This window comes from Venturia canescens, chromosome 10 (assembly GCF_019457755.1).
Source record: "Venturia canescens isolate UGA chromosome 10, ASM1945775v1, whole genome shotgun sequence".
In the NCBI taxonomy this organism is placed as follows: domain Eukaryota; kingdom Metazoa; phylum Arthropoda; class Insecta; order Hymenoptera; family Ichneumonidae; genus Venturia; species Venturia canescens.
This window is the reverse complement of record NC_057430.1, coordinates 9,729,491-9,753,896: the sequence shown is the minus strand read 5'-3', so window position 1 is coordinate 9,753,896 and position 24,406 is coordinate 9,729,491. Positions and strand designations below refer to the sequence as shown.

Sequence of the window (24,406 nt, the reverse complement as noted above, 5' to 3'; positions counted from 1 at the left end):
TTTTCATAGGAGCCGGTGAAAAAAAAAATAGTCGATTTTTTTGCGCCACCCTAATGTAGAAAGCGTAAGCCGGGCGGGGGGGTACGCGTCGCTTTTTAATCCAACAAAGTGATCGTCGAGCTCGAGTTTTGTTTGGAAATCGATCTCGGGCGAGAGAGGGGGGCAACGAGTAAGGAAGTGAGCTCGGGGAATTCCGCGCCGATTGTGCATCAAATTCTTCGATTTCAATGGCGCCGCGTGGCACACGCTTGAGTTTTTCGCCACATGCGAGGGCTTTTTTGTGGATGAGAAAAAATTCGAATCGCGAAAGTCCGCGCTGACGAACGGCGATATTTCGTTTTGGAAAGAAATGTCCCGGCGCTTCGTCGAGCAGGCCGAGGACAAAATAAAAAAGGGCGCCACGCGGCTCTCCCGCGATCAATATTTTGCGCCGTTGTCGCACACGCGGAAATAAGTGCTTACGAGAACCCGCGTCGAGGTATCAGCGAGCAGAAACGCGCGGGATCGGGGAAACTCGAATGCGGATCGTACGCCGAGGAGGAAACACGTGCGCTCGCCTTCAGCCGTGCACAAACTCGACTCGCGAAACGAGCCAGAGAGCACCGAGGAAGCGCGAACCTCGTCGATATCCTTTGTCAGCCGATCGGCCTGCGCGAGCTCACGAACCTCCGGGAAAAGGGTCGCAGCCGGATAAAACTAAAAAGCATAAAAAACGAGAAATAACAAAGCGGCAGGGGACGCGAGAAGAGCCGGCGCACTCTGCAAAGACGTCACGCGAAACGAGGCCGCGAATTCTCCGTCTGGCCGTCGAGCCACTCGACGGATTAATTGCGACGAGGTGCGACGTCGCGTTAATTAAGCCAGAGATTTTCCCTTGTTACTCCGGGAGGACGCTCCCTCCCGAGAACCCCTCGCCGAGGGCTCGGCAACCTTCCGATAGACACGATTTTGGCACTGGAGAATTTAGCTGTTTGCTGTGGTGGTAGTGGCTCGCTTATGCCTGTTTCCGGGCTCATGGCTTTTTTGTGTAGCTCATTTTTTTTGGATTCAACACCCAAAGTTCGAAATTTCGAGTTATTTTCCACGGGAGTGGCTCACGGATCGACGTTTATCGGAGTTTTAACTAAAAATTTATAAACAGAAACACCGATCCATCGTGCAATAAAGGGAATCACGCGAAAACACGATTTTTCGGTGTAGAAACATTTTTTTTACTCAAACGTCAATAAGATCGACCTTCGATTTAAAAGAAAAAATTTTTTTTAATTTTAATTTAATTTTAAATTAATTTAAAATTTTTTTTTAATTAAAAAAAAATTAATTTAAAATTAAATTTAATTCAAATGTCACGATTTTATAGCGATTTGAAATTTTTATTGAGCGAACCAATCGAATTTCGAGGTCGATTAATTCCGCCGTGAAACGATTGTATTGAGGTTTTTTTTTGAAAATTGATAGCAAAAAAAATGTGGACGCGCTCACTTAGCCGTGAAAAAAACTCGAAATTTAATTAGAAACTTTACGAGAAAAAAAAAAGAAGAAGAAACAAAATAGAAACGTGGCAGTTGTCGCTAGTCGCGAGATCCAATCCTAAGTAGAGAGCTGCCGTGTCTATGTGCCGTTTTTTGTTGTTGCTGTTGCATGAAGGAGGCCGGCTAATACCCGCTGGTATCGCGACTCCTCCGGGTTCGGGCAGATCTACGGGAAACTCCGCGGTCAACTCAAATTCGGCAGCCGCCAGACGCGGAAATCGCAGACTTACGCGCAATGAAAGCCGCTACCATTCGGGTGAGTATACGAAGTGGTGGGAAAACAGGTGACGAGGAGCGACCTTGACAGGAATTAAAAACTGCCTTTTGTTGAACGAATCGCCAAATCCCCACGAATCAAGAGACGCGCCGATAATTTCATCGGGATTCCGGAGTTTACTCAAATCTGAGAAAAAAAACCGCATCGAAATTTCACTAACGTCGATTTTCAGTTATAAAATCCAATTATTGTATTGAGGGTGAGAAATTTTCTTCATTTTTTGACAGCTGAATGTTTTTTTCTTAATAATCAAGATTGGAAAATTATTCTCTTTTATTATTGACGAAAATGACAAATTTATTGAGTATGATGAAAAAAAAACGATCATTATTCCCGAATCATTTTTTCGAGCGATTGATTTTCAACGATTTTATAACTGCGTAGCAACGTCCGTACTATTTCAGCGTGGAAATTTTTTCAGATTTTTAGCAAACTGCCAAGTAATTTTCGATTCGTAAAAATACATAGAAATATTTCAGTACGAGCAATTTCCCACGGGGGCAATAAAGTCAATAAAGCGTATTGCAAAGCGAATAACGTCTCGCTAATTTCTTCCCCGATAAGCGCAAAGGACGTGAAAAAAATGTTGATTTTTTCTCGCGCACTCCGATACTCGACGGGCGAGTGTTACGTCTTCATTATTTTCTCGTCGGACGATACGGTACTTGAAATATTCCTCTTCGTATTCTCATCTGTTGCTCAACGACGTGACGCTCGCGCGAGTCAGCAGAAAATTTCATCTCGAAAGACGAACACCAGCCGACGCTCGATCGAAGGATTACTCTTTTTTTTTTTTTTATTGTTTGTTTGCTTTTTTCTCTCGAGGGTCTCATCTCTGCGTGCTACGTTAGAAAAGTTTCTACTTGCTGCTCGGCCCAGCCAGCTCGTTTTGCCTCCGCTCAAAAGCCCATTATTCTAATGCACAAAACGTCAAAGCAAAATATATACAAGTACGTCGTTTCTACTTAATAAAATGGTACTTCGGTCTGTCGAAATAAAAAAGAAACGAATCAACTCAAACTCGCAGAGCCTTTTTTCCTTTGGTAAATTTCCGATGATCGAAAATAACGTCGAACGTTTGCATGCTAATTCTTCTCAACCTTCAATGTCGCACTGTCTCAAAAAAAAACAAAAACAAACGAAAATATCTGTGTATTTGCATCACCCGATACACAGACGTGTAGTTTAATGCATGAATTTATGTTCTTTTTGTATACCCCTCGTATCAAAGTCAGTATCATATGTGTCATTTATTTTTCTGCGTCAGTCTATTGGAAAACGAGAAAAGTGAGGTTATGTGCAGAAAAACTCGTGATTGTCGTTGATCACCGGTAACGAAAAAATTCAAATAACACGTAGAAACTTCGATCGAATTTTCAGTCAATTTCCTTACTATTATCAATCCGAATTGATTTTCAATGAAACTTTTAGCTATTCGGAAAATTATTTCGAGATTTTCGATCCCAAAACACCCGAACGTCCGACTAGAACGATTGCGAAATAGAAAGTTGTCGAAATAAATCAATTTTTTGGACTGCAGTCATTATAGACTCGTCCGACTGCTCGGATTTGTAGGTTATGACGTGGCGTAGAATATTCAACCATTTCAATGTATTCATCGCATGCACGTTTAGTTATATGGGGTTAGAACGATCTTGAGATTCTCGTTCGGAAACCTGGGAGTATCTGTGCCGGAGTAGTTGCTGTTATTTTTTTCTATATATTATTCTATATGTACTTCGCAACGTGTATATAAATCGCAGAAAAGAGAATAAAACGAAAAAAAAAAATAGTCGTAGAAATCGTAAATCGGTCTTGCAGATGATCGTAACTCCTTTGAGTAGACGTTTTTATAGTTACATATTTATATTTTACATGTTTAACTCCGTGCAAAGGAATTTTATGTGCTATGTATAAAGAGAAATAGCAAGAAAAGAGATTCTCCTCTTTCGTCCCGAGAAATATAAATCTCCGATTGCCCATTTGAATATCACACGTGTATCACGTGCACATGAAATCGTCCGAGACTCGAGGACGTCCCAACTTTCTTTATTATGTGCACGCGATGTAAACATGCTCGTGTTTAATACAACAGAATATAGTACACACTCGCAAACGAAAAAACGAAAAAAAAAAAAACAGTTCAGCTCGTTTCTCCCCTCGAATGTCAAGGAAATACTTTTGTTTTGACAGTTAAAATATTGTAACGATCCGTTTTAAATGTGTTGACGAGTAACGATTGTTTTTACAAATTCGAAATGTTGGCTTTTTGAAAAGATTATTCTTATGTGGAATTTAGATTTTTGTTAAACTGGTAATTTTATTTTGTGCAAGGAATGTGAACTGCGCTTCCATTTCTTTCATTCGCTTATATGTAGCTTTTGGCCTAAAACTAATGATTAATTCTACTTACCGACACAAAGAAGATGAGCCTTAAAACGAGTCATAATTTCAAAATCATTCATTATTATTGTTGGTATCGAAGAATAATAACAATCTTTAATTCAATCTCGCAATCAGCTCTGCACACGGGCAGAACGAACAAAGCGTAGAAGTTGACAGGCGTGGGAGACACCGAAATCTCGATTTTGCATATTTTCTAACCTCGCAGCTTTTATATATGCCCAGAACAAATAAGCAAAACTTTTTTCGAATCGCTTTTGCAAAATAATGAGGTTAAATGTATTTCTAGGATCAATAAAAAAAGTGGAATTATTAACTAATTGACAAGAAATTGGAAAATAATTGAAAGAGAATTTCGTTGCATTCCGACGACGCAAACGTCGAAACCGTGAATTTACAATGATCTCGAATTCCCCTTAGAATACTTTCGTGCAATGAAAACGTTGAAATATGAATATTAGTAAAGTTTTGGGTGTTACGTGTGCAGAGGTGCGCCAAGAGGCGGTGCAACAGGCATTGGCAGCGATGCAGGGTCGTCCGAAGCCATCATTGCCGATGCCATCGAAGAGAACATCCGTAATGGCAAGATCACCGGATCGTGATCGTCGTGATAGTGGCGAATCGAGTAGTGACGAGGACAGCGTCGTTACGGAGGAAAGTCCTGGGGCTGGTGGTCCAACCGGAACAGGATTATCGGACACGAGTAGTACGGGATCGGCGCGTGATACTCCACCACCCCCGAGACCACCGGCTCGAAGGCCACCCGCCGACATAACTGACATCGCCGAATATACACCACACGCTTATTGCAATATACAGCCACCGGATGTGACACACACAACGACACAATCGCGCAGGCCAGGGGCTGATCGTGTCAACCGTTATCACGTTGTCGAAGAAAATAACACCGGTACAACCGGACGATGGAAAGTTTCAGCCAAAATTCAACAATTATTAAACACCTTGAAACGACCCAAAAGACGACCTTTGCCCGAATTTTACGAAGATGACGATATTGAACTTGAGATCGCTGCCAATCCAAAAGATCCGAATGCACCTAAGCCCGAAGGTAGTTCCATGACTTCTGCCGTGGGTGAACAACTTTCTGTTCCTTCGGGTTTACCCAGATCTCTTGAAGCTGCGATACAAAGGTAATTTTTTGGTTATGTTTTTTTTTTTTTTTAACAAGTACTGAAACTGATTCAATTGACCACTTTTGTGTCAACCGAGGAAAAAACGACCTCAACATTTTTGGAGACAAACTCTTTCTTCCCAATTTGGTGACTAGTTTATGATTGAAATTCCCCAAAAATAAATTTGCCTTGTTCTTTTACCTTATTCCATAGGTATGGTTCGGCAACGTACAAAGCTCCTGCAGCAACAGTTCTTGATCCAAATGGAAAGCTCTGTGTCACATTGACCTATGGAAAGCTGCTTTCTCGTTCTCATAAAATAGCCTACACCCTGTTGAACAAAGCTCTGAGCCGTAACATCGGTGACGTTTGTCTGAAACCAGGCGACAGAATAGCTCTTGTCTATCCAAACAATGATCCGATAAGCTTTATGTGTGCTTTCTACGGCTGTCTACAAGCTGGTATAGTTCCGGTACCAATCGAAGTACCTCTCACACGTCGCGATGCAGGATCACAGCAGATCGGCTTTTTATTGGGCAGCTGTGGCATCCAAGTGGCACTTACCAGCGAAGCTTGTCTCAAAGGCTTGCCCAAGACTGCAGCAGGCGAAGTTGTGGCCTTTAAGGTTTGTACAAGTTTTCTCACAATCCTGGGATTATGTATAAAAATAAAATTTCAATAAAAATACTTATTTGAAGAGAAAGAAGTCATGCAGAGGTGTGTCGTAATGTGAATTCCAATCACAATCTTTACATTAATATAATACATTAATATTTCGTATTAATGTTTCATACCAATGGAAATTCATACTTTGCAGAAGGAGTTAAAATTGAAACTTTTTTGTGCAGCAACGAATTTCGGTTATTATTGCCAAACAAAATGTAGATTTTCATATAAATAACTGAAAATCTCGAATATATAAGAAAGTTCTTTTTATCATGCGATATTGCATTTTGCTCATAATCAAAACTCAATGTTAACTTCTGATTTGAATTGACTTCAGGGCTGGCCAAAATTGCATTGGTTTGTCACGGAGCATTTGGGTAAAACGCCGAAAGATTGGTTGCCACCGCCAAGGTTGACGGATGATACACCAGCGTACACAGAGTACACGACAGACAAAGATGGTTCTGTGATGGGTGTAACAGTGACAAGAGCCGCGATGTTGTCGCACTGTCGAGGTTTGACAATGGCTTGTGGTTACACCGAGGGTGAAAACGCCGTCTGCGTTCTCGATTTCAAGCGAGAAGTTGGTTTGTGGCACAGTACGTTGACGAGTGTGCTCAATGGAATGCACGTCATATTTATTCCATACGCACTTATGAAAGTGAATCCAGCGAGTTGGATGCAAATGATAACAAAGCACAGGGCCAGCGTAGCTGTTGTTAAATCGAGGGATCTCCATTGGGGTCTCCTCGCAACAAAAGATCACAAAGACATATCGTTATCATCGCTGAGACTTCTGTTGGTTGCTGACGGTGCTAATCCCTGGTCTCTCTCCTCCTGTGATCAATTCCTCTCGGTATTCCAATCCAAAGGTCTACGTCCCGATGCTGTTTGTCCTTGCGCATCCTCCTCCGAGGCACTCACCGTCTCCGTCAGGAGACCTGGACGCGCCGGGGTCAATGCCACCGGTCGGGGTGTCCTCTCTATGTCAGGACTCAGCTACGGCGTGGTCAGGGTTGATCAAGAGAACTCGCTCACTTCCTTGACTCTTCAGGATTGCGGACAAGTGATGCCTGGAAGTGAGTAAACTTTGATTTTGTTTTGTTCATTCTCCATTCTCCATACTTTCCTTTTATTTAATGAAAATTTTCTCCACTGACATTTTCGTCCAACTTTTTTGGTGATCAAAGTTTTGACAGCAATCATTTCATATTCAATTCTTCATTCTTTTCAAATTGACTAGATTTTTTTCCTATTTTATTTCATGAAATTCAAAAAGAATTTTGAGAATGTCCGATTAATATTCGTCGATTTAATTTCTAAACGAAATAAAACAAATGTCTGTGTATTCCAAGCTTGAAAATGTGCAAGTAATTGTTTAATCTTGTTTAAAAATCGAACATTTTTTGTTGTGTTTCAGGTATTGTTGTCGTCGTAAAAATCGAAGGTCAACCGTTTATATGTAAAACCGACGAAGTCGGTGAAATTTGCGTGCACAGCCCGGCGACTGGGTCACAATACTGGGGTCTCCAGGGACTGACGAACAACACTTTCAAAGTTTCGCCGCTTCAAGCGGATGGAACACCGACCGGAGATGTCGAATATACGCGCTCTGGTCTTCTCGGATTCCTCGGACCCGGCGGTCTCGTGTTCGTGTGTGGATCACGTGACGGTCTCATGACTGTAACAGGTAGAAAACACAATGCCGACGACATTATCGCAACGGTGTTGGCAGTTGAGCCAATGAAGTTCATATATCGTGGGAGAATCGCTGTGTTCAGCGTTCGCGTTTTGCGGGACGAGAGGATATGCGTTGTCGCCGAACAGAGACCGGACTGCAGTGAAGAAGAGGTAAAATATTTATTGTAACTCTACAGAAAACTATAAATTAATTGTGTACATTAACATTACGGAGTTCCAATCACTACAAAAAAAAGTCACTTCCCTGTGAAATTTTTATCGATTTTTCCATTGTATTTATATCGATTTCCATTCATTCGATTCATTTGAATTTCACAGAGTTTCCAGTGGATGTCTCGAGTTTTGCAAGCAGTGGATTCGATTCATGCAGTAGGAATTTATTGTCTGGCTTTGGTGCCACCGAACTATTTGCCCAAAACGCCACTCGGTGGTATTCATTTGTCGGAGACTAAGAGGAGATTCCTCGAGGGTACATTACATCCGGCAAACGTATTACTGTGTCCCCACACGTGCGTGACGAATTTGCCAAAACCCCGAGAAGTGCATTCGGGTAAGTGATTTAAACGAGTGGTCGAATTTTTGCTTGCGTAAATCTAAGACTTATTGTAACAACACCACGTAAATCGATCGTTCGTGGAAGTACACATGTAAGTACGTGAAAAAAGCTCGTTCAAACGAAACATACATTACTACGGCAGTAACACAGAAAAAGACTCTGTGCAAATGTGTGTGTGTGTGTGTGATGCAAAAAACGTTTTTTTTTTCAATTAACTTAAACGACACTCGCATCAAGAACCCCAAAAGCCTGCAAACTTTTTTTCCGAAGATGTTGACATTTCATTATGTAAAATCTATAAATCAAATCCATGCAAAGAGTGAAAGAAATGAATTTTTTTTTACTACCAAAATTGGGGTCTTCCTGGGGCACAGCACAATTTCGAAAGCAATATCCTGGCTTCTCTTCGAATGACAGAAATCGTGCAATTCTCATTATAATCGAACAATAATCAAGACGCCAGAAGGAAAGCAAAGTAAAGAAATTTCGCCAAAGTATCTGTTTGCTCCTGGTCTGAAATGGTTGGAAAAAAAAAGTGAAAGAGAGAAATCTTTGCGATATTGAGAACGTTGCAGTATTTTGCAATCGTACTGCTAGACACCAGATGCCAGATGGTATAATACAATAAACACTGTAATTCACAATGGGTTCGTGCCTCGAGCTGAATCAGCAGAGTGCTCGGAACACGTATACAATGAAAAATATATAGATGACGTACGTATTGTATGCGATCGTCGCGTAACGCATTGTGCTTCCACGCAAATCGTTTGTTCCTCGAGACTAATTAAACCACCGCTTGGCATGAATTATTATGATTATGTATAATTTGTCACCCTTTTAATGAGTTAATAGCCGAAAAGAAGTTTCCTTATTTATTGGCTGAGTTCTAAAAGTCCCGTAGGAAACCCTTAATTATTTTGTTGTCTCGCATAAACGCCCTTATGTTATTTATGTTTTTAATCCTCCGCATATTTTTGCAAAACTAGAAATACTTAAAGATATTTGTAAAGAAAACGACGAATTCTCAACAAAGTTATTGCCGCTCACGGAACCATCCAATAGACGAATTAAAAGAATGCTGATATAGAAATTGTACAAAAAAACGAGGCGATTTAGCGCCCATGCTTGTTCGCGAATAAAAAAACGAACCATTTTATTGCATTATTCTCACTCGCGAACTTCCTCTTTCGAACCGTAAATGAAACGAAACGAAATTTCGATATTCCGATCTCAGTCAGGGAAGAGTGTGTGAGCTACTACATTACTGGGTTGAGTGTTTGCGTTCGTTTACTAACGGAATGGTGCGGGGGCGTGTAGCGGGGGATTCTGTTGCAGATGTCGGTCCTGCGAGTGTCATGGTCGGGAACATCGTGCAGGGCAATCGTCTCGCTTCGGCTCAGGGTCGTGACATGGGCGTTTTGGATGAGGATAGTGACAACGCCAAAAAGGTAACAAAATGAACGAGATTAATGTTAGCGCAGTGGGTAAATTCCAACGACAAAATGCCAATATAACGGTAACGAAGATTATTATCAAAACGTTTCTCGTCGTAAGTGAAAACGAAAAAACGCAAACCATCAAGAGAAACGTCGAAATAAAAAAGCTTCTAGCCCAGAATTTTTTTTTCATTCACCAATTTGGATGAAGATGGAGTCGTTTCCAATCCGTTTAACAAATAGCTCGTTTTTTTTTTCATTATTTCGACGATTATATATGTTTTCGAAGAGATAAGCTAATTTTTTCGTGAAACTAAATTTATTTCATTTCAGTATCAGTTTATATCGGAAATTCTCCGATGGCGAGCTGTCAGCACATCGGATCACGTAATCTTCACATCACTGAACGCAAAGGGTGCAATTGCGACATCGTTGTCGTGCTCGCAACTTCACAAAAAGGCTGAGCGCATAGGGAATTTATTGCTCGATCGCGGACGCATTAATACCGGGGACCACGTAGCTTTAATATTTCCACCTGGCACAGATTTGATTTGTGCTTTTTATGGTTGTCTCTATGTCGGTGCTGTACCTGTCACGATCAGACCACCGCATCCACAAAATTTGCAAACAACACTGCCAACTGTTCGCATGATCGTCGACGTCAGTAAATCCGTTCTCGTACTCACCAATCAAAATATCCTGAAACTCCTGAAAACGAAGGTTCGTCTTTGAAATTTATTCTCCATCGAAAGCAATAATACACCTGGCAATGGTTGGAACAAAAAGCATCAAATTTCGATTAAATTCGAGTTCGATTATTACCCAATTTATTTTTATTCGTTCTACCATCGAAATTTGAATTGGTCTCAGAATCCTAAGTATGATGAATCATTTGTATCTCGAATTAGAAAACTTTCGCAATCACGAAAGCCGAGAAAGACTCTTGATTATTCGGTTTTTTTCCCAATAATCTATCGGAATATTGAAAAATTGTGAAAGTTATTGGCCCGTTAAATGCGGATTTCTGCCATAATATAATGATAAACGTAGAATTACTAGTTTGCACATTCAATAAATAATGATCATCGTTCTTGGTACGATTTACCGTAGGAAGCGAACAACGTCGTCGAAGTTAAAAGTTGGCCAACTGTTCTCGACATGGACGACATGCCAAAGAAGAAACTTCCGGTAATGTATCGCGCTCCAACCGCGGAAATGTTGGCCTATCTCGACTTCAGCGTCTCGACAACGGGAATGTTGGCTGGAATTAAAATGTCACACGCTGCTGTCACGTCACTGTGTCGAGCAATGAAACTGGCTTGCGAACTTTATCCATCACGACACATTGCTCTTTGTCTCGATCCATATTCCGGGTTGGGTTTTGCTCTGTGGTGCTTAAGCAGTATATACAGTGGGCATCATTCGATTCTCATACCGCCTTCGGAGGTTCGTGGAACAACAATTTCAGATCGTCAATTTATTTTATTCATTGAAATATACCAATTTCCGATAACTCAATAAACTCATGGTAAAGGAACAGTCGAATTTCAATTCGAATACAAATTGATCATTTTAATGAATTTGTAATTCATGAATTCGCAATTAACAATCCTTTTTATTCAAGTACATAAAGTGAAGCATTTTAATCGCAATTGAATTGCAGCATTAAATTCCATGCTGTCAAAAGTCCAAATAATTTTATAATTTTCCGAATTTATATAAAATTGAATAGCCAAACGTTACAACTAATTTGCACTTCGTAATTGACAGTTAATAATCACCAACAACTTGGCATTATTTATTTGAATAAAAATAATAAAGAATTTCTATTAATTTGTTATTTTATCATCAGGTTGAGGCGAATCCAGCTCTATGGTTATCAGCCGTGAGCCAATCGCGCGTACGTGACACATTTTGTTCGTACGGTGTAATGGAACTTTGCACTAAAGGTTTAGGGTCGTCGGTACACGCGCTAAAAGCTCGCGGAGTTAGTTTAGCGTGTGTGAGAACGTGCGTGGTTGTGGCTGAGGAAAGGCCACGGATAGCTCTAACAACGAGCTTTAGTAAACTTTTCTCAGCGTTGGGATTGAGTCCACGTGCCGTTTCAACTTCGTTTGGTTGTCGTGTCAATACTGCCATATGTCTCCAGGTCAGTAAAAGGCCGAGACCCACTAGGAATTAATGGCATTCTTTTTAAATTATATTTTAAAACTTTGAATTAAAGTTCGTCAAAATCATGTACAAAAGCAATTGGGATCCAACTTTCATTTAACTTCCAGAGCGGTTGGAAGGTTTCATTGGCTGAACATGTAGTCTTGAAAAATCTGAACTATCGAGAGTGAAGCATAAAATTTCTGTACAACTTTGAGTTCCTTTTCAGCAGACAGCCTAAAACTTTGATTCAAAAGCCGTTATTTTGATATTTAAAAGCTCGTTATTCCATTAAAAATAAATATTTTTTAAACTCCCTCGACACGCTGGAGATATTTCTTATTGATTTTTCTTCCTTGTCAATGTGTCGAGTTTCCCCGAGAAAACAATTTGAAACATCCCTCGACGGAAAACTTCCAACCTGATATTTTTCGAGGAAACTTTATTCTGTCAAGGTCTTTCCGACGGTTCGTTCAAAATTCCATAAAAAATTAATTTCTCAATAAAATCGTAGAATGACTGCGAGTAAAAATTTCTTCTTAAAATGTCTTTTCAACGAAGAAAGATGATAACAGAAGTTAAGATGATTCCTAAGTGTCGTTGCGAACGTAAATAGCAAAATACGAAAGATTTCATCGAAATTCATAAATAATAAATATTTTTTCCTTATTATTGTAGGGTGCCTCGAGTCCAGAACCATCGACGGTCTACGTGGATCTTCGAGCCCTTCGAAACGATCGTGTTTCATTGGTGGAACGTGGAAGTCCACACTCTTTGTGCCTGATGGAATCGGGGAAATTGTTACCAGGTGTAAAGGTCATAATAGCGAATCCCGAAACGAAAGGACAATGCGGCGATTCCCATCTCGGTGAAATTTGGGTACAATCGTCGCATAATGCGAGCGGTTATTTCACGATTTATGGGGACGAGAGCGACTATGCCGATCACTTTAACGCGCGCCTCGTCACCGGCAATACCGGCGAAGTTTACGCGAGAACAGGATACCTCGGATTTCTTCGAAGAACCGAATGCGTTCAGCAATCCGCCGTTGGTGAAGTTCCCGGCGATACTAGCTCAGCATCCGAAGTCGACATCGCACCCGGTGATGCTGAACTTCACGACGCCGTTTTTGTGGTTGGCGCACTCGACGAAGCCATTCTACTCCGGGGAATGCGCTATCATCCTATTGATATTGAAAACAGCGTCATGAGGTGTCACAAAAAAATTGCTGAATGGTAAATACGAAGAATCTCTTTGTACCGTAGAATTTTAATAACGCTACCTTTATTTTTCTCGTGAGGCTGTAGAAACTTTTTTCTAAACGAATAGAGAAAATGCGAGAAGCATTTCCTGATGCTCACTTTCACTTTCTGTCGACATATTTCCGAAACCGATCGGTCGAAATTCTGGATTCTTGGACAGCTTCATCTCCAGTTGCATTGTGATTCAAATTTGGCAAAGAGAATTGATTAAAACGACTTAGTCATTGCAAAGAATTTGAAATAAATGTGACAATAAGGCTGATAAAAAAGTTTCATTTTCATGTCTTTGCTAAGAGTACAAACGATTTTGTTTATTTAAATAAAAGATTGCAAAGAAATGCAGGAATTTGGTTTAAATTTAGCTCGCGAAATGTTTCGAAGATAAGAGTAATATTCTAACGAAAAAGAAACAAATGTCGAATCGATAGAAAAAGTGTTCAGGAAATAACGAACAAATTTTTCATGTTTTCCTAAATGAAAACAGTTGAGTTAAGGAAAACAAACATCACGATGATAATCAAAGACGATAATACAAAAGGTGCCATAAATCTCGGAATATAAAGAGGGGAAAGATCAATCTGTGCCAGACGAATGTGGGAGGATTAAGCTCCTTATAACAAGCGTGACTCAACTGGCGCTTGTCTCTTATCTTTTCGCGTCTGCGACAACCTGTATCGGTCTTATTTACCGTAAGATTTCTCGTGACCTCTCATAACTCGGGTCTTCCGGATTATTGCGCAATAACGTTTGCTCCTGACATTCCCGCAACAGGATAAGGCGATCGTGGTGTTCTTAGTGATATTGGAATAAAATGTTTGCACAACAATGTCTGAGACATTGTCGTGATTCGTGATGAAGGCGCATTGAAAAATCAAACGCACTTCTCTATGATAGAAAATAGTAAATAAGTACTAGAAAATGCAAAAAAAAATTGTAACGATCTTCTGTCCTGCAAAGCCAATTAATCTGTTCATCTGTTTATCTTTTTAGTGCGGTCTTTACGTGGACGAATTTATTGGTGGTCGTGGTAGAGCTAAACGGGAGTGAGAGCGAAGCGTTGGATCTCGTAGCTCTGGTGACGAGCGCTGTACTCGAAGAGCATCATCTCGTGGTCGGTGTCGTCGTGGTGGTCGATCCTGGGGTCGTGCCGATAAATTCACGCGGCGAAAAGCAGCGGATGCATCTGCGGGATGGTTTCCTCGCGGATCAATTAGATCCAATTTACGTGGCGTACAATATGTGAGCGGTTACGAACGCGATCGTAAAATTATTCCTCTTCGCGGCTGCTGTTATTATTTCTTTTACCGAGTTCATTATAATCGTTTAATTTATATGACAAAAAGGTCCGAGAGTCCGGATAGGAGCGCGATAATCTGTGAATTAATTAACGGCTGTACGTATTAAGTACGTAATTCGTCATACGTCAAATGAGCCATGATTATTTTTATTTTGTTTTTTCTCACGTCACAAGAATTACGCTGACGCCGATGGCTTTTTTCTTGTAATATCATTATTCTTGCGTTTTTATTGTTTCGCTTTGACGCGAGGTTGTACAGGGCAGCTACCAGATAATTCTTGTTTATCGTTTATATTCGAGTCCCGTTGTGACAAGGGACAGACTGACGGATCAGCGTTAATTCAAGAAAATCGACCATTTTTCAGGGGAAAAAAGATCACTGAAACGAATTTCATTCTGATATACTGGAATGTTTTTTACAGAGACCTTACTATTCGATCGATTTTCGGACGTGAGAAAAATTTAAGTAGTTTCAAGTTCGCGAGGAATATTATTAGAGTTTTGTGAACTTTCCGTCGAATCGTCACGATACTATTTGATAATAGTGTACCATTTTTCCATAAATTTTCATTTCTATCGAGCGAAAGACACGAGCGAGACTTTCGATTCGTAGAATACACTTCGTCGACGTAGGCTCAAGGGAAAATATAAATAAACGAAGGGGCTGGATATCGATGATCTTTAATCTAAAATAAAAAATAAAAAAACTAAAGAACCAAGAATTTTAAAGAATAGATGAAAACTTCGACTCGACGTCAATATTTGACACGTACAACACGTTCTACGATGTCCCCGAGACAAGTGCGCCTCGCGCATAACGCTCAAAGAACGGTACTACAAGAGCACAAACTTTATATATACATATTCTCACTTGATACAAACATTTTAAAAATATCCTTCGACTTTGTATGTTATATTTTTTTAATTTAATGACGATTGCTCAAAGTTTGAGATGAGAAAAAAGCGAAAATTACTCGAGCCAGCCCCGATTTTTCGAAAGACAAAAAACTGTCTCGTTTTATCTACATGACGTTTTTATATTGTCACACGATTGTTTTGAATTATCGCAAGATAGAAAAACGTTGTACATTTGTTAATAATTTTATATGTTTTCTTCTTTATTTTTCTTTCTATCTGTTTCTTATTTCTATTATTAATATTCGCGACGATCACAGCACGCGCAAAGTATGTTATAACACGTACTATTTAACTGTAATCAACTCGTACACCGGGTTAGTGAGAAAGAGATGAAGAAAATGGTATAAAAAAGACGATTAATCGCGCGTATATCGACGCCCCGATCGTTCGTATGGAAGAAAAATACTTATAGATTAGAGCGAGCATTGCCATTAACGACGATAATATAGGTATGATTGTTATACGAATACTTTGTCAGTGCAATACACAGACGCGTGTATAATCGCGAGCTAACACAAGAAAGAATGAGAAAATACAAGAGAAATGAGAGCCCTGAAACTTGGACCGTTAGAGGTTGGCTTTATTTTGTAAATAAATATGAAAAAAATGAGAGAATAAGAAAAGAAACAACAACCGAGTATTAAGTTGGCGCAAAAATTATCTCATGCATCGTCGCTCGAATCGTGTATCGCGAAGAATACCCCATAATTATAGCGACAGCTGTGACAACGTATTCAATCGCGTGTATTTATATCTATTAAACGAAAAAATAACACACACACACAACCGATAGTGATTTACGATAATTCCGGTATTGAAAGTTGTTTTTTCACGAAATACCGTGCCATTTTCGTTTCTCTTCTTTTCAATCTTTCATTTTTTGTTCACTCGATACTTTCTCGTATCGCGAATATCCACGGACTTTTGACGTACTGGATTTCTTGCTGGAGAGCTTGAGAGAGTGAGCATGACTATTATTGACACTTTTTTTTTGCAATTCATTGAATTCTTACGTTAGTTGCCCCCGATCAAAGTAGGCTTGTGCAATTTTCAAGAAATCCACCTTCTTAAAATCCTTCGGATTCCTTTCATTTTTTTCTAATTCATTTACCGTTCAGACCGATCTCGTTGATCTCATTAATTATCCTACTTACAAGCGTTAATTATCGATTCGTATTATCTTTAAAAAACACGAAATTCGGAGAATTTTTCATCTCTGGGTGCAAGAGAAAACAAGAAATTTTGGATCGTTCGATCGAGACTTGGACTTGAACTACTTGAGATTGAGAGACTGAACGTCATCATATTCTGCCAAAAATACCGTCATTCGATTTTTCAAATCAATGAGAACACTCTGGAAAAATGAGACAAACGTTTTTTCAAAATCTCCAAACGAATATTCGAGATCGAGAAAAAGAACCGATTGCAACTTGGCCACAAAAGAAATTTCATTTTCTCCGACACTTTTTTTTCTGCAGTATTCGACTCCATCGTTTTCTCATGATCAAAAAAACCATCAGCAACTAAATAACTAGCATCAAATTTTTATTTTCCTAAACGGTAAGATTAAATTTCGTAGTTAGAATAAAAACAAAAGAATAAGAAAAATCTTATAGCGAACAGTTGCATTTTTAAAAACGCATACTCTCCGAATCAAATTTTCTACGAATTTTCAAAATCTCATTTCATCGTGCCTATAATATCATGAACATTTTTTCACCCCCACAAGATTCGAATAAACAGAAACAAAAACCGAATCTATAGGTAGCCAGACGGAAGAGAGGAAAAAATGAGAAATGAAAAACGGAATGACATTGCACAACCCAACAATAAATCGGGGGAGGGGGGGGGGGGGTGGTGAGAGAGCATGTATGCTGTGTGACTGCGAGGAACGACGGTTTTCTCAATTATGTATAAATGTTGATACTAGCTAGTAAGAATGTGGAATACTTGTCATTTTTGTTGTTTTTATTACATCGCCACGTTCGAGAAGAGCCTTCTTTATTATTATTTTTAATTCCTTGGGTAGTAAGACGACGAAATGAATGTTCGAAACGAATTCCACGGGGGATTCCACAAAGGAAGATCTTCCGAATCATTGTGTTATAATCGAATGAAGAGAGAAAATAAGATGTAGCGTCGAATTGATCGTTTTTCTTTTCTTCTTAGGGAGTTTACGAGGCAGGCAGGATGTGCTGTGTATATATAAAGGAAATTTTCTCTTCCCTCCCTCCCGTGTTAGAGGTATCGAAATACGATATATAGTTTGTACGTTGAAGTATACTATAATTATTATTAACTGTCTCTATCGCGTAGCGTTTACTATGTCGGATTAATCTTAACGAATAAAAAAAAAAGAAAAGAAAAATCACTCACTCGCGTATCCTTTCCCGCGTAAATCCCATCGGTGACGTTTCGTCCCTAACCTCAATCCGATACCCGATCATAAACCCTCTCCGATCTCTCTAACATTCATCTCTTAATTCACATGATAATGGAAGATTTAAATAAATACAAATCTATATATATAAATAAAGATCGAAGAAAACTGCCGTTGCAGTTTCCTTTTTGTAGCGTTTTTCTAACAAGCTGTGCCACACACTTTTAATCTCTGGCGTGTACTAAACAATAACGTTGTTTCCCTCTCTGTACCGTTTTTTCGGTCATCGCATATCCCATGCGTTCGTTAAGGGACTACAAATATAAAGGTACGAAAAAAACAAAAAATATATATACAAAAACGAAAGAAACATTTGTAATAACTCAACATGCCCAATTCTATATTTACGAAGAGCATTGCACAGAGCGAGTCATCATTAATAAACGTAATGTACATTTTTACATATCGCCTTCGTTATTTTATTCCTAACGTTTATCATTTATTATTCGTGTCGCTCGTTTTTCGAATCTGATTTTACCGAACATGCACCTATTTTTTCTAAGCAACACGAAATCATCGATCCGCACCACGACATCGGACTTCGTTTTTGTTGGCGTTGGTAAACAATAATAGCTATTTATTTAATGGAATATTAAAGCAAGAAAAATCGCCCAATAATGGCCCTAAATGTATGGACTAAAGAAACTGTTGTGGAGTGATTCATAAAACAATTCTTGAAGGTCACAACGACCTTCAATTTAATCGATTTTCTAGGTTATTGTTCTTTTTCTTTTTTGGTCTTGAACATAAATTTCAAGAACAAAAAATGTTCTTGAACGATTCCCATCGACTATACGATTTCAATGCAATTCTATTAGTATAATATGTTTTAAAAAATGTCAAAATATTCCATTTCAACGGCCTGAGCGCTGAATGAAGGGAGGAAAAATTCGGATCGTTCTCACACAGAAAAGGGATTAGCGGGGCGCTGATTGGAACGGCCCGAGGAAAGAACGGGAGCCAAGGCAGCTGACGCAACGTTTCACAAGAAAACTATCGAACAGATCCGAATTTACCGATCGCTACGACACGAATCCGTTTATAACAAATTGTATTCTGACTGTGATAAATTCACAATAAAAATTTGCACATTATAATTATTCACGGGAATTGCATTATCCGATGAATCGCGAAATATATTTGCATAAAAAATTGAACACACCGAGTCGCCGATGGAAAATCAAATAACGTTAATACGAGGAAAATAAATTCTTATGGCGTTTAAGTTTGCACCATTTTAAAATGAATCTTTCGATCGATACTGCGATTTTTTAAAAATATATCACAAAAAATAATTAAATTTAATTGATAAAATTAAAATTCAAATGATGTGGATCAAGTAAAAAGTATCTTAAATTTCGGGAAATGTACACACTCCGCATTCGAAAAATGTGTATTTGGAAAAACGTTCCTATTTTTCACAAATATCTCAATCATGGGAACAAAAAAGCAAAAATAAACAGTGAAAAGGGCTCTGCGACGAGCGCTGTTCGTGACAGTTGAGTAAACGAATGAGATTGCATTCTTACGAAAAGTAACGAGCTATTGGCTAGCCTGAAAAATTTGATTCCCGGTTACTTTGTGAGCCCCTGTGCTCGCACGCTCGACTCGATTCACTGGCTGGAAGGTTTCCCCAAACAAAGTTTTGTCTGGCGAGTGTGCTACCGCGTCTCTCCTTCCACCATTCTTCCGTCAGCCGTTGCCCGGTTGAATACTGTTATAACTTGCGAGCAAACTCCTATTTCGTATCGCCATAAAATATACTTTACGTTAAATCCTTTACACGCGAATGTAAATAGCAAATTATCAATTTACCTCAACGAAAAAAACACAATATTAATTTTATTCAAGCGAACCGTTGGTTATCGCGTTTTTTACAATTCGTTCGAAGCAAGTCCGGTCGCGTGCGCGCGAGTGCTCCAAAAATGCAACGGGATTCTTTTGACGCGTCGCTGAGTCGGTAAGGATTGTGTGTTACGAAAAAAAAAAACGACTTTGCCTCGAGAGCGAATAAAGAATCGTATCACCGGTGTAACGGCGAGCCCGCGAGTGTGCATGTGTGACAAACAATAGCTCATTAGGATAAAACACTTTTACGCGACAAAAGGATTTTTACGAAGCGGACGAATATTTTCCAGTTTCAACAGCAACGAATAGGTACGTTGTTTTTTACACTTTGAACTAGTGTCCCGGCACTCTCGGCTTTTAATCGCGCAGCCCGACGAATTATCGTCGCATTGGTCCGCACGTGCTTCCAACGAAATTGAATCATCGTGGCAATGGCCATAATATGAAACTATACAAAACGTGTTGCAAACGTCACTTCCTTCCTGAATGCTGTCAAAGCACTTTTTTTAATCAAATTCATTACTTTATACTTTTACCTTATCTGCACACTTTTGTTTCTGGTTATTCTGAATCACAAACCATTCTGTCGGGAAATTACCTAAAAAAAATTACCCAAAGCTCCGGTGTGTTGTGAATTTAAAGGAGAAACACTAGAAATTAATTTCCAAGAACTTTTCTAAGTAATTTTTACGAAGGTCATTTGATCATGAAGTAGTGTAATGCAGTCACGATCAACTGACAACTCCATTTTTCGTTGAAAATGATGAGTGATAATAACAAACTGCATCCAGGATTTTTTCCTCAATCACGCTCAAGAAAAGTGCTTTATTGATATCCTTTTATATTTTTCTCTTCTCACTAAAGTAACTCAAAGATAAGCACTACTTATCGATCCAATAAATCGATCAATTTTGTAATTGCAACAAGGCGTATACAATTTTCAACGAGTTAGAGAAAATGGCATACACTCTAATAACCTAATATTAGTGTAAGAAAGTAAGCTCATCGAATCTACAAATTATGTATACACATAATGATTAATTGTGTACACCACAATTTTCGAAACAACGATCACAATTTTCAGCCATTAATTTTCATATTATTTTCGTAATCATTAGTTTTATCGTTTTACTTGTCATTCGAAATCGAATTCTGAAATATTGCATTTTGCTCGTGGAAACGAATCGCTGAATCGGTATATTCCAATAACGAATTCCGTGATTTTCGTATTTCTGAAAAACTCATGTTTATTTTAGTTCAAATAACCTAAAAAAAAGTTATGGAAAAAGTATTTTTAATTGAACTTGAACGAAAAATGTTTGTTGAAATTCAAAAGAGGCACTAAAATCAATCGCGTTAATATCGATAACGAAAACGAGGCTGGAGGCTTTGATTAGAAACTCAATGGTCGAAAAAAAGTCGTCGATCGTTTACTACACTCACTGGGCCGGTTTTTCTCGAACTAGGACTCGAAACGTTCGGCACGCGAGTGCCAACGAAATTCGAGGTAAATGGAGAGAGAGATGGGGTGGGGACGGTGGGGAATATTATCTCGCGAACTTCCCGCTGCTGTCGCTCGTCTCCCTTTGTTATTATGTTGCTTCGGTTTTTTTCCTCAGCGTCGACTTGAATTTGAATATCGAGAATTCATTAAAAAGTAAGAAGACTCTAATCGCACGAAAATAACAGCAGGCAAGCTGCCGGTTGGAAAAAGGTGAATTTTTATTCAGCTACCGAAAATACTGAAACGACGTGATACAATCGCGACTCGGAGTGATTGAGAGCGAGGATCCAGAGCCAAGAAGAAACTTTCGTCGAAAAATATTCCGGCAGATCTTTGATGCATCGAAAACATAAATCAGTGAGAATTCAAAAGCAAAATTAGGAAGCACATCTCTCTGTGTACATAAATATCCGTCCACGTGCGAGTCTCGTTTCGCCGTACGACAGTCACGCGATCTTTTAAGGCAAGTCCAAAAATAAAAGGAAGTATTTTCAACCTTCGTCTATCGGTGCGAGCCGCAGCTTTGACAGCGCCGCGTACACACCATTTTTGGGAACTACGAGCTCTCGTAATAACGTAGAAAAATGAGTTGAAACGATGGAGCAAAATATGATTAGAAAAAGGCCAAGATCGTCCATAGTCTCCGTGGAATCGTCGATGGAAGCCTCTGGAACCACAATGCCCTTGAAAATTCGCCGAAAACTTTGTACACAAATAACAAAACGGTCGAGAGCCGATCTCAAAACGTTTTTCGTCGTTCGGGCAACTGTCACAATGGCTCAGCGAATTTCCGTTAGGGAAAGCAGCAACGAGCTCGACAATTAATCGTTGCGAATGATTTTTTTCGCGTTTCTCGTTTCGCGTATCGACGCGCACACGTCGCGTCGCCCTTCAACGTCAACTTACGCTGAAAATCGATACTCGTTACGAACTTGCAGTGGGGAGATGTGCATAATTTCTAAAGGAGAGGATAACCATCAAACGAAGATACAAAACGCACGTATACGCTCATGGCCTTGACGACGAAACGTCGTTAGTGTGTTTCTACAAATCGATCGCATAACTGCCAAGACTGACCTTATATTTTCCATATTTCATTGCACATTACTTTTGCCCAATAAATTGACTTTACTTCAACGTCGAACTACGAACTCGTTACACTTCATCGCTTTGAGAATACTTTTTATTGCTTCTTGTTACAAGCGCGTGCATGTAAATCCGTCAATATCTAATAACAAAAACTTTAAGCTTTAAGAAAAAAAAATCCTGTAAAAATTGTTCGAAGGAAAAAACAATACGAAAGTGCAAATAAAGACTGAAAAAGTGTTCCTTCGATTATTTATTCCTGATTTTTTATTTCGTTTTCTCAAAATTACCATGGACATTCGATTTTTTTCGGCATAAACGAAATGTGATGGGCTTGTGATCGAAATAACCAAACTGTTGGAGATTCGGAATACCGAGCAAGATCAAACCGCTGATAAATCATCGGTAAAAATCGCTCCAACGAGTTAGCAAGGTAAATTCGCAGAATCGAACTGAACTTCGGGCAGGCGTTAGAGTTCGAAGAAAAAAATTGGAACGACGAGCTGAGAGTTGTGTATGTATTTTTTTTCGCTTGTTCTTCGAAGCAACAGCCAAAGGCGAGTACTTTCACTGTGAGCAGGATTACCATTCGTCGGGCAAAGCAAAATAGACATTTAAGTGATCGGTTGGTGCGAAGATCGAGATGTTGATGCATTGCGAAACGTGCTTTGCAAATTAAGGAGACTCGAGGATGAGGGGAATGACGAGTCAGCGTAAAGGAAAGAAAAATAACGAGAAATTGAGCAATTCGTATTCGCCAAACGGTCTCTCAATGTCGATTTACTTTCTCTCCGACTCTGTTATTGTTTAGCCACGTTTTTTTTCTTCTGTCCTTAACTCGATGTTCGTCGGCTTTCGATAATTTCCAGTTTTTTTTTGGACACACGAATTGCTGGCTCGATTTCAAAGTTTCCTGGCCTCAGTGTCCGGCGCATATTTTTTGTCGATTTCGAACGTTCCTTCAGAGGCTTTTTCTCAAGAAACGACCGCAGGATACGCGATACGTCGTGTACTCCAGTTGCACGTAAATCGATCCGGAATCAAACTCGTCAATCGCATTTTTGCCACCGCAGAGAAAAATATCGTTGAATTTCTGCGGGAGACAGAAAAATCGTTTCGTAAGCTTCGGAGCCTGTTGCTTCCGGAAAATTACTGGAATTCGGGGTCGTAACTTTTGGTCGAATTTCTGGGGAAACCCTCGAACTACCTGCGACCCTCGTGCTTTGTATTTGAGTTGTTCATCAGTGCTCGTACGCATCAAAATACTTGCGTCTCACCGAACCAGGAAATCCTACACCATCCCAAACAGCTCTGATGACCTTGAGCCCTCGCTCAAAAGACGCATGACTTTTCTAAGCCCCAAATATACAAAGAAATACTTTGACGGAGGGAGGGCAAGATCAAATAGCCTTTGGAAACTCAAATAGTGGATTTTAAGGAGGGATTAATGCTTGTTCAAATATTTTTAGTCCCTTGATCGATAAGCTCTTCCATTACTGTGTTTACTCTTTGACAGTCAATTTCTCATACGATCGACAGTTGCAAAATCGTTGCAACAACTAAATGTCCTTAGGTGATATTTTTGTTGCTTGATCTAAAATCCGCTTGCGATTAATCAGGAATTATCCGAATCACTAAATTTTTGTTTTTGTGAGTGAAACCAAATCTTTTGTTCGAAGAATTCGGGGGTAGATCATGCCCGAAGGATCGTGGTTTATGGGTGCCTAAATTGGATCGATTTTTACTTCCTAATTAAAGATATAATCACTTGAAATTAATGCCAGAGTTATTAATTCGAAATTGTAAGTAATTTTTTTCAATTCATCTTTTGACGGATGAAATGACGACTCATTTTAATTTATTGATCGGGGATCCATCCCTGTCGGAACTTTCTTAAGAAAATTGTTTCGTGCATGAACTCCTTCACATAAACTTTTATGACATTGGGGTAACCCGAATATCGTCACACAACCCTCAATTTTGTTAATCAAAATCAATATCCATTTGAATGATCTTAATATTTTGTGATATTTAACAAATATTTTGTCGCTCGTATGGGACTAAATATTTTAGTTAAATCGAAAATTTTTCAAGTGTTTCAACCAAATTTGTTTCTCAGTGCATATGAAAACATTCCATTGTTCATACTCGAGGATGAGATTATCATACAGCAGCGAAAATGATTGGAGAAGGACA

General features: G+C 39.3%; 2 protein-coding genes across 13 annotated transcripts in view; both read left to right on the top strand.

The window, feature by feature from the left end:
* The window catches only part of DIP2 (disco-interacting protein 2), a 66,794-nt gene extending 48,621 nt beyond the window's left edge, over positions 1-18,173 (top strand). For 6 of the 11 annotated variants that reach the window (XM_043431339.1, XM_043431337.1, XM_043431336.1 and 3 more), the window contains 12 exons: positions 1,648-1,788; positions 4,700-5,363; positions 5,559-5,970; positions 6,349-7,090; positions 7,432-7,862; positions 8,031-8,262; positions 9,586-9,716; positions 10,038-10,424; positions 10,815-11,150; positions 11,557-11,853; positions 12,534-13,090; positions 14,108-18,173. In XM_043431339.1, coding sequence (XP_043287274.1) covers positions 1,648-1,788; positions 4,700-5,363; positions 5,559-5,970; positions 6,349-7,090; positions 7,432-7,862; positions 8,031-8,262; positions 9,586-9,716; positions 10,038-10,424; positions 10,815-11,150; positions 11,557-11,853; positions 12,534-13,090; positions 14,108-14,360 — 4,583 coding nt within the window. In that variant the 3' untranslated portion in view covers positions 14,361-18,173. The remainder of the gene's footprint in view (positions 1-1,647; positions 1,789-4,699; positions 5,364-5,558; positions 5,971-6,348; positions 7,091-7,431; positions 7,863-8,030; positions 8,263-9,585; positions 9,717-10,037; positions 10,425-10,814; positions 11,151-11,556; positions 11,854-12,533; positions 13,091-14,107) is intronic. The other 5 variants (XM_043431338.1, XM_043431335.1, XM_043431333.1 and 2 more) reach the window with 3 other exon arrangements.
* Positions 18,174-19,795: 1,622 nt separating this feature from the next.
* The window catches only part of Ae2 (Anion exchanger 2), a 67,100-nt gene continuing 62,489 nt past the window's right edge, over positions 19,796-24,406 (top strand). Inside the window, exon 1 of one of the 2 annotated variants that reach the window (XM_043431345.1) lies at positions 19,796-19,929. The gene's annotated coding sequence lies outside the window, so the exon portion shown is untranslated. The remainder of the gene's footprint in view (positions 19,930-24,406) is intronic. The other variant, XM_043431343.1, reaches the window with a different exon arrangement.